The sequence below is a fragment of the Ictalurus punctatus genome, chromosome 12 (assembly GCF_001660625.3).
Source record: "Ictalurus punctatus breed USDA103 chromosome 12, Coco_2.0, whole genome shotgun sequence".
In the NCBI taxonomy this organism is placed as follows: domain Eukaryota; kingdom Metazoa; phylum Chordata; class Actinopteri; order Siluriformes; family Ictaluridae; genus Ictalurus; species Ictalurus punctatus.
In genome coordinates this window covers 17,932,403-17,949,643 of record NC_030427.2, presented here as the reverse complement: position 1 = coordinate 17,949,643, position 17,241 = coordinate 17,932,403, and the positions used below count along the sequence as shown (strand labels likewise).

The following is a 17,241-nucleotide window of genomic DNA, read 5'->3' as shown; positions in this document are numbered from 1 at the left end:
TTATTACAATTTTAAAAATCTTCTATTAGAAAATTCTATCATTATGGACATGTTAATATTTGCATTTTAACATAAACAATATTTGAATTTTCCTAAAGCTTATATTAATTTACTTGTTTTGGAACTTTCTTGAAGCAGTAAATATGACTACCAAGGATTTAACAGCTTGCTAGTTTGTCATTTGTCATTTGTTGACAAGTAGAAATGATTCAGTTTCAGAAGAAGTATTTAGCAAGTCAGACAGCATATGTTTTTGCATAAGGGACAGGAAAATAAGTCTTAGAAGAACATGGAATAAACTCCAATTATGTGTACTCTAGGGTTATCCTTTTAGTTGTCTTATTTCATTTAATAACCAATTTTCTGTCATGATACTTGATACTTATTCTTGGTTTGTTGTTTTGTTCTATGAGGCATCAAAAACAGGGTGATATTTCATATCATAACGGAGCACATATCTTACAGTTGGGTCCATAAGTATTTGCACACTGACACAATTTTTGTCATTTTGACTCTGTTTTGCCACAATGGATTTGAAATGAAAGTTTAGAATTTCAGCTTTAATTCAAGGGGTTTAACAAAAATATTGCATTAACTGTTTATGGATTACAGCCATTTATTTATAGAGTCCCTCCATTTTCAAAGGCTCAAAAGTAATGGAAAAAACAAACATAATCATAAATATAAGGATAATTTTTAATACATGGATGCAAATCCTTTGTAGTCCATGACTGCCTGAAATGCCATGAAAAACCATGGACATCATCAAATGCTATCATTTTTATCAGGAAATGTTAGCAACCCAACATGCCAGTTCAGGCAATATCAAATAAAATAATAATCATAAGTCATTTAATAAAAATATGAATGTCCTTGATTAAAATAAGCATAAATAAAATTAATTTCATAAAATTAATTTTCAAAATCAATTAATTTCAATTCATTTTGCTTAATATTTTGTGTTGTGTTTTTTGGTTTTCCTTTTTTCCTTTTCTTTTTTCCCCCCAGAAATCCCTATCCTTGTGTGCACATTGGGTCCCCACCAAGATATAAAACATTTACTTTTACATACAGACCACCTTTGATTCAATATCAGCTTATACATAATTGGACAGATTGGAAATATTAGCAAATACAAAAAAAAATTCAGAAATGTGAAAGGAGAAAGGGTAGTGGGAACATTTCTGTTCTGTCCTAGATTGTTTTCAGGCTCTCCCTACACTGCTATCCATACAAAACACACACACACACACACACACCAGCTCAAGTCCCAAACTGTAACACCTGAGAGCTATTTAAAGAAACAGGGTATGATTAGTGAGGGGAGCAGCAGCACAAGGAGAGAGAGAGAGACGGAGACAGAGAGAGGGAGTGGGAGGGGAGGGAGTGGGAGGGGAGGGGGAGGGGAGGGAGTGGGAGGGGAGGGAGAGGGGAGAGGGAGGGGAGAGGGAAGGGGGAGAGGGAGGGTGGAGGGGGGATGGGGGGGAGGGGGGATGGGGGACAGGGGGTCAGGGACATGGGGTAGTTTCAGAAGGGGGCTCAGGATAATTTCTGGGACCTTCTATTTTAATGGGATTGCCTGTGTTTTAGACATCAACCTGTATATATTCCACTGTGTGGGAAGTAAGAGTGGAAGGATGCATAAAACCTCACTCATATATTTGTATAATTATATGTATATATTATGTAATGTGAATAACTTAGGCTTAGACGATGATCACTCAGCATCAAGTTTATCCCTTTCTCTCTGTTCATTTTGATACCTAGAAATCTCAGATAGACGGTAGGTACCATAGGTACAGTGTACCTGGTATGCCATGTTGAAGGTTCAAAGCACTATGGTGTTACGTTAGTGTTCCGGACTCAGACACAGTCTCGGTGTTTAAGTCCAGGCTGAAAACATATTTGTTTAGTCAAGCTTTTTGTGAATAGTTTTTTTTCTTAGTTACAGGAGCAGGTCTAGAGGGCTCACAGGCATAGAGTGCTGCGGTAAACTGGGATGTTTGGATGCTGTCATTCCTCTCAAAGTTTCTTCCTCATAGCATCTCAGGGAGTTTTTCCACGCCACAGTCAACTCTGGCTTGCTCATTATGGATAAATTCATACATTAAAAATCTATATCCTGAATTTATATATTTCTGCAAAGCTGCTTTGGGACAATTGTCCATTGTTAAATAAAACTGAATTGAATTTATTTGAATTTTAGAACGGCCACAACATTATTGACCTCGGTGAGCTGAATTGCTGGTGCTGGGAAGGCTGTTTGTTGTCTAGAACACAGGGACTATCAATCAACAGCACACTTAAAATTCAGGTAATGCTGCTTCAGCTTAAAAGGAGCCTTAAGATTATCCTTGGTGTCAGTTATGTCTTTTCACATATATTATCAGTGTTTCCTGTTCTCGTTTGCTGTTGCCATTGTAGTTCATTAGACACACCTGTTTCTTGTTACCTCTGGAGGGTTTTTTGTCAGAATAAAATGCTAAGGAAAATAAATTGAAAAGAGAGAATCTGCTATGTTTTTTTTTAAGAAACACACCCAAGAACATCCTGACTTCACAGACAGAAGCAATTTAACTCACAGGAAATCTTTCCTGTAGCGAGATGGTAAACAGACTTTGTTCATCACTAAGTCTTTGATACAAAATTCTTTAATAACTTTTAAAAATAATATATTGTGGATGAGTCCGTCACACTATATCTTTCTCCAATATGCCAACTGTGCCACAGTGTTCAAACGTTTCAAATTGGCACAAATCAGATTGAAACCTTTAACATTCTGTAGGTTACGGTCAGAAAAGATATCAAGCACTCTGTATTCCATGGGAAGAGGATTTAAGTCTGAGACTAAGTGAACTCTAAGGCCTTGTCTGAAACTGTGCTCTCACTGACTTTTACTATTTACTTTGTAGACTGTTATATATACAGTATATATAGAGCACTGTACAGGGCTTAAGTGAGAGAGACACCAAACTGAATTTAGACAACACACGCACCTAGTGTTTCTGTGATGAGGATAAAGCAGTTAATGAAAATGAATGACTAAATGAATGAATTCATGAATTCAGTTTTATTTTATAGCACATTTAACATTGGACATTTCAGAAATCTGAAAATAGTTTTATAAATGAATGAATGAAAAGTGAATTTGTCAGGAAACTGTTCAGGGCGCAACTGCAGGTTTTATTAAACGTGGCAAACAGAAAAATGATGTAATCCAAAAGCATGAGCCAAAAACAGGCAAGGGTCAGGCGATGCACAAACAACATAAACTAGGGCAGGCAAGACCAAAAATGTGAATAGTAGAACGAGGTCAAAAGCAGAAAAACGAACAAATAATTAAATGTCTTGATTTAGACTCGTACAGTGACACAGAGCATATACTTTGCAATGAACAAGGAAACATGAGGGCTATAAATACACAAACTAATCAAGACTAAACACAGAACAGGTAAGAGTAATCATGACACATTAGGGAGGCAACCACTGACATGACAAAGGAAGAGAGAAGACAGGAACCGAAACAAAATACACACGACAAAGTAAACAAGCACTAGGCAATACAGAGGTGCATGCCGTAGTGCTGCGAGCTGCTATGCACGCTCAGAGGTGCGGCATGCAGTGCTTGGCATGAGGAAAAAATACACAACCATCCTCCAAAGGTACCTTCAGGAGCACCTTCTAATATTCCCCAAGTTGGACTTGCACCCCTGGGTAAACTGTCCACCAGGTTCCCAGGGTTCCGAGGCAGGCACTGTCCAATATGTTCACTCTATCCAGAGGACCATGAGCCGCTTGGCAGGAGGCAGGTGGTGGGGTGACATGTCCTCACTGGGGTCAGGTGGCATAACTGTGACAATGTCACTGAAGTCTGGTGACTGAGTTATGACCCCCTTGCCAGGGTTAGCACAGAAAGCCGGCTCATCGACCTTGGGTGGAGGCAGGTCTTGGGAGGCCTCAGGCAGAAGCTGGGGAGGCTGCCACATCATCCTCAGGGTGGAGCTCAGCTGGAGAGGCCACTACGTTGGGTAGGGGTAGGCTTTGAGGCTGCAATGCTGGCTGCAGGTAGGAGCAGGACTTGGTAGACTGCAGCTTCAGCCTCAGGCAGGAGCAGGATTTGGGAGGCCATTCTGTCTGCCTCAGGCAGGAGAACGACTTGGGAGGACGTGCCATCGGCTTCACGTGGGAGCGCTGCAGAGGAGGCCTTCATGTCCTCAGGCTGGAGCTTGGCTGAGGCCTTCCTCACTCCTTCATCTTCACCTCTCCACTCAGCTCATGGTCAGCTGACAGGTTCTTCCCAGATTGATGAGCAGCAACAATTGCTTCTCTGGCTGATGTCCTTTTTTCTTGGTATGATGTAGACACACATCTGAATGCTACAGACCACCAAACTGCCAAACATTATGCTTTTAGCCATACTTCCTCAAATGTAATCGTTTGTCCATGTGTTTGTTATTTCCCTGATTGATTAATGATAATGAGTCTTTATTGATCACATATACATATGCACAGTGAAATAATTTTCTTCGCATACCCCAGCATGTCAGGAAGCTGGGGTCAGAGCACAGAGTGAGCCATGATACGTGCCCCTGGAGCAGAGAGGGTTAAGGGCCTTGCTCAAGGGCCCAACAATGGCAGCCTGGCAGTGCTGGGGCTTGAACCCTCGACCTTCTAATCAGTAACCCAGAGCCTTAACCGTCAAGCCACCACTGCCACATTAGTGCCACATTAGTGCCACATTAGTGCCACATTAGTGCCACATTAGTGCCACATTAGTGCCACATTAGTGCCACATTAGTGCCACATTAGTGCCACATTAGTGGTTCACTTATATTTGTTATTGCTTTTGTTTATGCTATTGTTATATAATTTAGTACATTTTCTTAGGGTTTATTTTCTAGTTTACTAAGTTTCTGATAGCCCTGGTTCCAAGTGTGTCTATTCCTCGTGTTTGTTTCCTTGAGCCTGTTTCCTTGAGCCTGTCTGTAATAAAGGAAGTTCTGTATGTGCATCCTCCTCTCTGACTTCTTCCTTGTGACAAGTGATCACTGATTCATCTTCAGTAAGCACTTTATTCTGCTCAGTTTCATGCTAGATTCAGATTTCCAAACAACTAAAACAACTCAAGTGTCTACAAACAGTTGTATGCAAATATAATAATCTTGGGCGTACACAGACATTACATCATTCAGGAAAGAGGCACAAATTAACTCCCAGGGATAAATGAAATTTAGCCTGAAAGGTTTGACTCAACTCCAACAAAAGGAGCTGGTGAAGGCATTGGAGGGATCAGGTACCAAACTATGTACATCCACCATTAAGAGAGTCCTACATCACAATGGCCTGAAAGGCTGTTGTGCAAGGAAGAAGCCCTTACTCCAAGACTGGAGTCACTCTTTCTCTCTCTGCATAAGAAACACTCTTATTGCTTCACTGTAATTATTTACCATATACCATCTTGAAGGGAGCCAGGCTCTGATCACATGGATTCTTGCATTTTGGTCTCCAGTCCACAATTAAAATTGTGGGTTTTGGTGACTGAAAATTAGGCTTTTGAAACCACTCTCTCAGGTGGAGATATTTTAAAACTTAATTTTCACTGTTTTCATGTGGACAGGAAAAATGCTGAAAATACTGACATCACAGCTCAAACCTGCATGTGTCTGTTGCAGGTTTATGTGTGTGTTATGAATGTGCTAGGACTTAATATGATATAGGTTCGCTTTGTTTTATTATTACACCCTCATGTGGACGAGCCTGAATATGATATGCACTGTACTGTGCCTGAATCCACTGCTCCAACACTACAAATCACACTGAACGGAGATTTCTGATAAGACCCAAGTGTAACATTAAGCAATTGTTCCACCTCATTATCAGGCCACATATGAAAATGTGTATTTGCCGTTTTTCGTTTTGAATCTTTAGGCCAAACATGACCTTGACCAGGATAAATTAGACAGGATTTTTTAAACTGGGGGAGTAAACACTACCCATATACGTGTGGACAGGGCCTCAGTTAACAGAATACCACTTTTTAACTTTTTAAGTGGAGCAGTGTAAGTGTAAGTTCTTTTGGCATGTGGTATTCATATACCGACTGGTGGTTGGGGGAGGTGTTCCGGGGAAAGTGATGTCAATGCATAACCTCTATACGTTTTTTGTTTAAATACAAGTCAAAATACATTTACAAGTCACTCACCTTTGTTTTTATTAGCATTTTCCATACTGTCCCAACTTTTTCGGAATTGGGGTTGTATTAATGGTTGTTACGTTTCTGTTCTTTTGTAATCTATCTAGGAAATTCTCTGTTGAGGTGGATTGGTTATTTTCCTGGTATGGAATGGGATTTTTTATTTTATTTTTTAGCATTTTTGGTGCTATTCTATGACACTTAATCTGCAGTAGTTTAAATGCAAGCAGTGCTCTCAAAGGAATAGTGTCACACCTTCAGGCTGCCTAAAGCCCTCGAGGAGAGCATTTACAATCAGCTCTGTGGTGCAAACTAGTATGCTTTGCCCTAATGTCATCTGACTAATATTCTGACTACCATTCACACAGAAGAGCAGCCATATGCTCTCTGTTATAATGCGTTCACTCTCCCACCATACAGGCATTGGAAAGGTGTTATAGATAGATTTATCAGTTAGAGGGAGAATGCAAAGGGGGTGCTACCCCCCAGCTAGAAAATGATAATAATTAACTTCTTCTAATTGACATCCGCCACTTTAAATTAAAAATATGTGATAATCACATCCACATTTAAGATTTACACACAAGTGAGGACTTTCATGTCCAACCAAAACATTCGAAGTGAAACATGTGTGTACCTAAGCATGTGGTTATGTAGAGATACATGCTTTATGTATGTAATGTTGTTGAGTATTCATGGGTGCAATACCACACCATAGTTTCAACAAGATCCATGGACTGTCTTTAAAAAGCAAAACACAGCTATTATAACCAGTGTTAACCAGTTAAAGGGGTGTAAGGGGGGTAGTTTGGGTGTAAACTTGTGTTTATAATCCTGAGGATTGGTATTAATATTTATGTATGATATGTATTATTAATTAGTACATTAGTTAGCTAATCTACTACTACATGTGGTAGATGCTTCTACTTCTACTGCTTCATTTCTCTTGTGCTGATATATGGACTAAAGAACTTTGTATGGTGCTATTAACAGAATTTATGTAGAGAAAAATACTGTTATGCAGTGTGATAATGAGCTCCTCGCATGTCCACTAATTCTCTGAACTACAGGATAATTAGATCTTTTCAGATCATCCAGAAAAGGGTGAACTTGGCGTGCTGAGGAAAAACTCCATCGATAACCCTTGTCCTAAACAGTTTTCAGTTGAATTTTCAGTTGTAAGACAATGGTTAAGAGCGTTTTCTCCACCAAATGTAGGCCTATACGAGTAACATTCATAAACCTGCAGATTTATCGCAAAAGTAAATAAAGGTTGGAAGGAAGGCGCAGAATTCATTTTATCGGGGGTGCAGGCTTCAAATGCAACTTTTGAATTTGATCAATTCGCTCTCCAGTAATAGCACTTCATAGAAAAAGAAGACAATATGAAGTCCCAAGTCTGCCAGAAGACCATACTGTACCTACGTCAACCCATCTTGACAAATGATCTAGAGAACTCATTCAAAAACGTATAGGAGAAGAAATTTTGGTGCCGGCCAACGTGTCCATCACATTTTGCACTACAATGCTATTGTGGGGACGGTGGCATGGTTGAGCGTCAGCTGTGGACAGAGAGGAGGTGGGTCAAACAGGCAGTTAATGTGATATTCTCACCTGTGCTGGATAAGCACGAGTTTGCTTGTGTGTGTCTGTTTGTGCTTACAGTGTCTCCCGTAACAAGAGATAGAGAGATGACCAGCAAAAAGACGTGTGTGTGTGTGTGTGTGTGTGTGTGTGTGTGTGTGTGTGTGTGTGTGTGGTTGAATGAGTCCACTAAAAAGCGAAAGTAAAAATAGAGAGAATAAAAAGTGCTTTTGGGTTATCCTCAGTCTGTCCCCCTGCCTCCTCATTCCCGACCCAATCCAGATGTGTTACAGTGATATAATCACAACAACAAAACAATCAAGTTCACGTTACACGTACTTTGTCTAACATATGTCTGCTTCTTGTTAATATTTTACCGGACATTGTGTCTGACCATTTTTATTTTATTTTATTTTATCTGACATTTCACAAACTGCTATTTACCGGCTAATGGAAACTGCAGTAGAGATGTAATTGATCTAGGTGATTATCTATCGGCTTATAGGTTAGCTAAACTAATAAATTTGCCAGCCATACCACTATATGCCTACCTGGCCTGTTGTGTACACACAATGAAAATGTGTTCCCAATAAGGATTGAGAGAATGAGAACGCTGTTGATGTTACTAAAGATAAAATTAACCCTTGAAAGTTTTCTTCATAAAATGAGCATTCTATGTGTGAGGATGTAAAGCTTTTTCAATTTTTTTTCCCCCTTTTTTAATTATTTAAAATAAATAAATAAATAAATAAAAACATTTAAGTAACCAAGCCTACCGAAGAGTTTCAGATTGGTGTGTTTCAGTTAGAGCTGTAGGTGTGTCACAGATCCGACAGTTTTACATGTTACTCCTAACACAATCCAAACCTTGACCTCTTAAGGACAGCAACTTTCTAGTGAAACTCACGTGTGCCGTCAAAGCGCGTTGCTATGGTGTCCAGGAATGTGTTCTGAGGCGCGAGCAGTCCCTTCATCGCCGGCATCTTCACGACCCGTAAAGAACGGGGTTCCCATAAAACTGACAGAGAGTTATAAATAAATAAATAAATAATAAATAAAACGAATTTATATCCGGTGAAAACTAAGCTCGGCCACAGCGCGCGCGTGTCTTTCCTTTTACCCGAGGAAACAAACTAACTACAGCAGGAGCGCGCGCCAGTCTGGTCCCGAGAAAGAGCGAGAGAGAGAGAGAGAGAGAGAGAGACAGTGAGAGAGATGGAGAGAGAGAGAGAGAGAGAAAGAGAGAGGGACAGAGAGATGGAGAGAGAGAGAAAGAGAGAGAGACAGTGAGAGAGATATGGAGAGACAGAGAGAAAGAGAGAGAGACAGAGAGATGGAGAGAGAGAGAGAGACAGAGAGATGGAGAGAGAGAGAAAGAGAGAGAGACAGAGAGACAGTGAGAGAGAGATGGAGAGAGAAAGAGAGAGAGACAGAGAGACAGTGAGAGAGAGAGAGATGGAGAAAGAGAGAGAAAGAGAGAGAGACAGAGAGACAGTGAGAGAGAGATGGAGAGAGAGAGAGAAAGAGAGAGAGACAGAGAGATGGAGAGAGAGAAAGAAAGAGAGAGACAGAGAGACAGTGAGAGAGAGATGGAGAGAGATAGAGAGAGTGAGAAAGACGCCCGCAGGTAAAACACCACAGTACCTGTGAGGACTGGAATGAGATCCAGTTACAACCCCTCTGTCAAGCGGTTGTCAAGAAAAAGGAAACAAATGTATAGAAATAATTCTGTAGAAATGGTTCAGTTGAAATAAATGTATAGAAATAATTCTGTAGATATGATTCTGTAGAAAAGATTCAGTTGAAATGAATATATAAACATGATTCTGTCGAAATGATTCTGTAGATATGATTCTGTAGAAATAATTCTGTAGATATGATTCTGTAGAAATTATTCTGTGGATATGATTCTGTAGAAAAGGTTCAGTTGAAATAAATGTATAGAAATTACTCTGTAGAAATGAATCTGTAGAAATGATTATGTAGATATGATTCTGTAGAAAAGATTCAGTTGAAATAAATATATAAACATGATTCTGTAGAAATGATTTTGTATAAAAGATTCAGTCAAAATAAATATATAGAAATGATTCTGTAGATATGATTCTGTATAAATGATTCTGTAGATATGATTCTGTATAAATGATTCTGTAGATATGATACTGTATAAATTATTCTGTAGAAATAATTCTGTAGATATGATTTTGTAGAAATTATTCTGCTGATATGATTCTGTAGAAAAGATTCAGTTGAAATAAATGTATAGAAATGATTCTGTAGAAATTATTCTGTAGACACTATTCTGTAGTTATGGTTCTGTAGAAATGATTCTATAGAAAAGATTCAGCTATATAATCATTTCTATGAATTAATATGAAATAAATTCATAGAAATGATTCATTAGAAATTATTCTGTAGAAACAATTCTAAATAATTCTGAAATGTATTCAATTCAATTAAATGTTATTGGTATAATGCTTTTAACAATGGAAATTGTCACAAAGCAGCTTTACAGAAATATATAAATTCAGGATATAGTTTTTAAATGTATGAGTTTATCTCTAATGAGCAAGCCAGAGGTGACGATGGCAAGGAAAAACTCCCTGAGATGATATGAGGAAGAAACCTGGAGAGGAACCACACTCAAAAGGGAACCCATCCTCATCTGGGTGACAGCGGATAGAGCGATTATAAATAAATAAATCCCTTTTATAAATGTGCTAATACTACATGGTCAAATAACTAGAAAATTCATTACAGTTTTTACACAAAGTCTGTTTTGTTGAACTTATCCACTGTTCACTGATGGAGACTTGAGTGCAAAACTGTGTGTGGTAATTGTAGTCCTATAGCTATTATAGCAATTGTAATTATGCTATGATGACATATTAATAAGCAATTGTTTATGTATACATTAACTTTTACAAAACAAAAAACATAATACATCCATTCCATGACAAATGGAGTTCTGTAATGGTTAACAACAACATTAATTGGATTGACTGTACATTATGGAAAGTTTGTGACACACCAGTGGTTATCTATAATAGCTAACTTAATCACTGAGTAAAGAAATCCTAAATATGAAAAAAGCAAGCCAACACAAAACCATAAATTAAGACAAATAACAACAGTCATTGAATTTAGAATGATGCTGTACAAAAGGAGGATGCGCTGTAATGACTCAGACTATACAGTGGAAATAAAAAATCTACACACCCCTCTTAAAATTGCAGGTTTTTGTGATGTAAAAAATTAAACCAAGATAAATCGTCAGATATTTTCCATTTTTAACATGAACTATCAAACAACAACAAAAATTTAACTGAAAAACAAACAGAAATGTTTTATGGAAAAGTAAAATAAAAAATTTACAAAAACTTGGTTGCACAAGTCTGCACAGCCTTTTAGAATTGGGTGTGTGACTCTGCACAGAAGTAACCAATCACTTTCAAATTCATGTTAAAAATTAATTATCGTACATCCAGGCCCGCATTAAGACCTTCCCAATCTTTGTACTCTACGTTATTCAACATACTGTATTGCAGGCACACACACAGGTAGCTGTATTATGCAGGACATATTCACTTCCTGTAAACTGATGTAAAGCGGAAAGCTGCAAAAAAAAGACACGGGTGTGTGTGGGACGAAGACATATATATATAGCTAGCTCACTTACCTGGAGAAGGAACAACTGCATAGTCATGGTCACACTGCTGGTTTTTCTGTGTATGGACAACAGATGTTTGATCTGTCCTTACAAATCGAGAGGGTATAGTTCCATGTTTTCGGCATATACAGCCAGTGGTTTTTGTATAGTCAGATTATTTGAAATGTTGGCTACAGACATACAAGCTGCCGCTTACTGTAATTGCTCACCCTCATCCTGACAGTGTTTACATTTCCAGCAGCACATGCTTTGGTTATAAAATTGAGCAAGTGTGTCAAATTCACATTCTAACTGGGCCACATCACGTTTTTGTGAGCCCTTGAAAGGCCATAAACTAAAGATATACATTTTTTAGCATATTACTATTACTGTTTAATCTACCAATTAACAACAATAATCTAGGCTCTGAAACTACATAATAGAATGTTAAAACAACAACAACAACAACAAAATTAGATGTAGGCTATAATATAATTTTATGCAGTAAAATTTGTAAGTCGCTTTGGATAAAAGCGTGTGCTAAGTGAATAAATGTAAATGTAAATGTAAATGTAATGACATTCATAAAAAGTCAACAAAATCATCAGGACTATTCGATATTCAACCATCCCCAAACATCTAATAAGATGTCATGTTCTCCTATTACTAACGTGTTATTTTATTTGAATTATTTTCACTGTCATAAAGATATTTTACCATTTCGTATTTGGAATGATTAAAACATATTTGTCTTATCACAGTTCTCAATTGAATTGTACAGACCACATGGTGATTTTATTTAATATATTTTTTAGTAAATTAAAGTAAAGTGTTTCGTGATGTAAGATGGGAGCCCTGTCCGCTGTACAGTTGTTGAGCAGTAGTTACTATGAGCCATTTCAGAATTATTTTTTGACACATGTGCTTTAAAGAATCTTACCATTAGATGCTTTTCTTCCTTGCCTTATGAGAGGGGAAATCTTTGATAATGTCTTGAATCTTTGATAATGAAATCCATATCTCTAACCCTATCACATTCCAGAGACATGTGCATCAGGTGGCTCAGTCTCTACTGTCCAATAGTAGCCTACACCACTAGTGATTTTTTACTAAAGGCAGTTTAGAAAAATAACACTTTCCTGTTGCATTGGTAACCAGCAGGGGGAGGTAGGGCTATATGCACATTTGGAAAAATATTTTGCAGTTTGCTTGAAGTAATTAAAAAATATCATTATTTGTGATTCATTATTCCTGTGAAGCCACGCATTGCCACTTTCTTGTGCTATAACTAGGCTACTTCTTCCTTGTCAATCATGTAACTGACATCAACAACAGCCAACCAGGTGTCCCCTCTTAGTTCAGACTCTAGGGCTTCAGCTCCCACTTGGACCTAATTACAGTCTGTCTGCATACACCTGTCATCAGTGAAGTGATTGTGTTTAACCCTGAATAAAGATATGCTGTTTCTGTAGCAGGTAGGTGACTATAAAAGAGCGGGGTGAACGCCTCTTCACCACCCTCTACTGTTTGCACAGTCGCACTACACAAGTACTGTACCACAGTTATAAGTATCTACAGCGATGTAGCCAAAGCTGAATAGTGGAAATCACTGCTCAGGGCTTCAGGACCCACAAAAATGTTTATATTGGTGTCATGTTTTGGTATCCTGTTTTAAAATTATAGGTAATTACAGTCATAAATATAGCCTAGTAGTTGTAAGTGAACAAATAGATAGATAGATAGATAGATAGATAGACAGACGTCTTCACTGAAGATAATTTTTTCTTGCATAATTTTCAAAACTGTCACAGTGAACTGACTTCATATTTTTTTAAAAAACAACAGAATAGAGCTCTTGTCATTACTACAGCATCTATTATTTTTTTATCTAGTTATTCTAAATTATAGAATTGATATGTTCATTGTTTTGTATATTATACACTAGTCCATAAAATTAGGCGATCCACAGAAGCTGTGGTTACCCGAGGGTGTGGTTACTAATCGGGCGTCCCTTGCAGAATTGTACCATGCATGGGCTATCATAGGACACATGATGCTGTCTGATGTGCACCATGCTAGCATTTATGTTTTATGGCGCCATTCAATCTGCAGTGCATGCACAAAAACACAGAGCTACAAAACTTGAGTGGCATGATTATAATTAGTGACTGTATATGTGCGTGGACATCGTGACATGGAGTCAAACGTGAAGAAATGTGATTGATTGACAGTTTTATACATGGAAACAAAATCTCATGAAGGCACATGTACTTTCCAACATGGGCCTGAAGCTCTGGACCGTTCTGTAGCAAAGCCATGTCTTGTTCTGCTGTAAACTGTTCCAACAGATCCTCAACAGGGAATTCTTTGCAATTTTTCTGGTATGTTGCCAGATTTTGATGTCTAAGCATTGTACTAATAATAATTTAGGCAAACCACTGTGAGCGAATGAAGTGATGACATATAAACCAAGACAGCTAACACTGGCTAAATTTCATTACAATCAACAATTGACTGTAAGACCTTAGCGAACACTTGAAGGTTAGCTAGTCTTAAACAAACTCTTTAAGCGGACACTTCTCCATTCAGATGGGTAACTTACTGCAGGAGTCAGAGCTAGATGAAAACTGTGGAGAGCTTCGCTTTTTCCTCATAAAACATGTTGTGTTGAGTGTAAATGTTAATTGCTTCTTGCAAGTATATTTTCAGTAGGTACATTACATTCTCTACTTAAACTTACATTACTTTGATTAATATGATGGCTTTGCCAGTGTCAGCTAGCTAGCAAATGGTAGCTCAGTCAGTCATGCCTTAAAGCTCTACAATCTTTTCCTGACAACGATAAAATCCCTAAACCTGTGAAAATTATATGACTACATTTTAGCATTTTCATATGAAATAATAACACTGTACATGTCAATTTGAGTTAGCCGAGGTGCCATCTTAAGTTGCACTTCAGATAATATTGCACTCATGTACAAGTGACTATCAGTAAGGGTGAGAGACGGAACCACTGTCCACCTGGACACATCTACTGTGCAGACCATTTCAACCAAAACAAGGTTTCAAAAACACACAATGGGAGTGAATGGCACAGTGTTGTCCACTCATATGGCGTCGGCAAGTCCTGGTCACGCTGCTGTATTCATTTCACTGCAAGTTATATACTGTATATAATTGTGTATGTGACAAATAAAATCTTGAATCTTGAATTTTGAATTATGTATAAAGTTAAATTATGCTTTTAACGGACAAATGCAAACCCTTTATTTTATTATTTTGACAAAGATATAAACAATATGTTAAAGATTTATCCACCCCAGAAAGCAAGACAGCTAGAAAACAGGGGATGTTTGTGCTAAGTTTTATGTTTTGTTTTTCCTCCTTGTTTGTATTGTAGTCTGTTAACTAATTTAACCCTGGCATTGTGTGATGAATGTTGCTGTTAAATGTTTTCTGTTAATAAAGTTAACATTATCTGTTAATAACTTTAGCTCTTACAACACCAATTCCGAAAAAGTTGGGACAGTATGGAAAATGCTAATTAAAACAAAGAGGAATGATTTGTAAATGTACTTTGACTTGTATTTAAACAAAAAATCAAATAAAGACAAGGTATTTGATGTTTTACTTACTGCATTTTTTTTTCAGATAAACGTTCTTTTTCAAATTTATGCATGAAACGCATTCCAAATCAGAGGCAATTTAGGACTAATATTGATGTGACAAATTGAATAAGAAGGTGATGTGAAACAGGTGAGGCAATTGTCTAATGATAGTATATAAGGAGCCTCCAAAAAAGGCCTAGTCCTTCAAGAGCAAGGATGGGTCGAGGCTCGCTAATCTGCCAACAGATGCACCAGCAAATAATCCAACACTTTGAGAACAACATTCCCCAAAGACCAATAGGATTTTCGGCAATATCACCTTCTACAGTGCACAATATAATTAAAAGATTCAAGGAATCCAGTAAAATCTCAGTGTGTAAAGGGCAAGGCCAAAAACCACTTCTGACTGTGCATGATATCCGATCCCTCAGACGTCACGGTCTTAAAAGCCGTCATGAGTCTGTAATGGATATCCTGATATGGGCTCGGGAATACTTTGTTAAACCACTAGTTAAAATACTTTGTTGTCAGTCAGCACCATTTGCCACTGCATCCACAGATGCAAGTTAACACTTTACTATGCAAAGCAGAAGCCATACATCAACACTGTCCTGAAGCGCCGCTGACTTCTCTGGGCTCGGTCTCAACTGAGATGGAAAGCAGCACAGTGGAATCCTGTTTTGTGGTCTGACAGGTCAACATTTCAAATAGTTTTTGAACAAAATAGCCGTCATGTTCTCCAGGTCAAAGAGGAAAAGGACCATCCCAGCTGTTATCAGCATCAGGTCCAAAAGTCAGCATCTGTAATGATATGGGGGTGTGTCAGTGCCCATGGCATGGGTAACTTGCATATCTGTGAGGGCACCATTAATGCAGAAAGATATGTACACATTTTGGAGTAACATATGCTGCCATCCAGAGCAGGACAACGCCAAACCACATTCTGCCTAGATTACAAGCGCATGGTTGTGTAAGCATGTACATTTCCATTTATTCATTTAGCAGACGCTTTTATCCAAAGCGATTTACAAATGATGAAATACAAGCAAAACGATAAATCAAGTGGAGAACAATAGAAGTAGTGCTACCATACAAAAATTTTATTGAGTTCTAGAGAAGCAAAGTGTGCAAAGTAGAGGTGTAAGAGCCAGTGTAAAATTTATTTTTTTTTACAATTTTTTTTTGTGTGTGTGGGGTTCCCTGAGGTCCTGACCTGTCTCCGATTGAGAATGTGTGGCACATTATGAAGCGCAAAATAAGCCAACGAAGGCCAGTACAGTTGTGCAGCTGAAGAAATGCATAATGGATGAATGTGGGGAAATTCCACATGCTAACCTTAACCAACTGGTTACTTCAGCACCCACACCCTTAATGACTTGTTAAAAGAAAAGGTGATGTTACACAGTGGTACTGTGCCAACTTTTTTGGAGTGTGTTGCAGTCATTAGATTTGAAATGAGTGTATATTTTCAAAAATAAATGAAATTCACAAAGGAAAACATCAAATAATGTGTTAATAATGTGTTTTCAATATAATACAAGGTGAATTCAATTTTCAAATGACTCTTTTTTTGTTTGTTTTTTGCATTCTCCTATGGAATATTATTTCGGGGTTTTGGAAGTGGATGGTCTGCAATCTTTTTTACTCAATTACAACATTTGTAAATGACTAATCAGGCTATCCAATTTCCATAAACATTTTGTACATTTTTATTTCGACTTAAAAAAAAAAATCAATAAAATATCTCAATTACTAAACGAGAATTACTAAACGGATGCTCTTCCTAACAGAGAGCTAATATAACTTTACATCATTACAGAGTATGAGTCCCAAAATGTCCCAAAATAGCTGTAATGTAGTGAAATGACGCGCATGCGCAGATCGGGTATAGCCGTAAAGCATGATAATTTTCTAATTTTAAACTATTTTAACTAAACTAGTAAACTATTTTACTGTATATAACTGTATTTTTTGTATTATATTCTAAATTGTAAAATTGTTCTATTCATACATTCTAGTTTTATTCTCAGTTATATTATATTCTGTATTTACTCCTTATTTTTTCTTATTATATATATCTATATATATATTTTATTCCCTTTTACATAACGGTGCGGTCGTAAAGAAACATTTCGCTGAGTGTCATATTATGCATGGTTATGTATGTGACAAATAACATTTGATTTGATTTGATGTACACGTGCTGC

At 37.6% G+C, this 17,241-nt stretch overlaps 1 protein-coding gene across 1 annotated transcript in view; it reads right to left on the bottom strand.

The window, feature by feature from the left end:
* Positions 1 to 8,760, bottom strand: part of kcnh8 (potassium voltage-gated channel, subfamily H (eag-related), member 8) — a 39,547-nt gene extending 30,787 nt beyond the window's left edge. The window contains exon 1 of the mRNA XM_017480873.3: positions 8,685 to 8,760. Coding sequence (XP_017336362.3) covers positions 8,685 to 8,760 — 76 coding nt within the window. The remainder of the gene's footprint in view (positions 1 to 8,684) is intronic.
* Between the last annotated feature and the right edge of the window lie 8,481 nt (positions 8,761 to 17,241).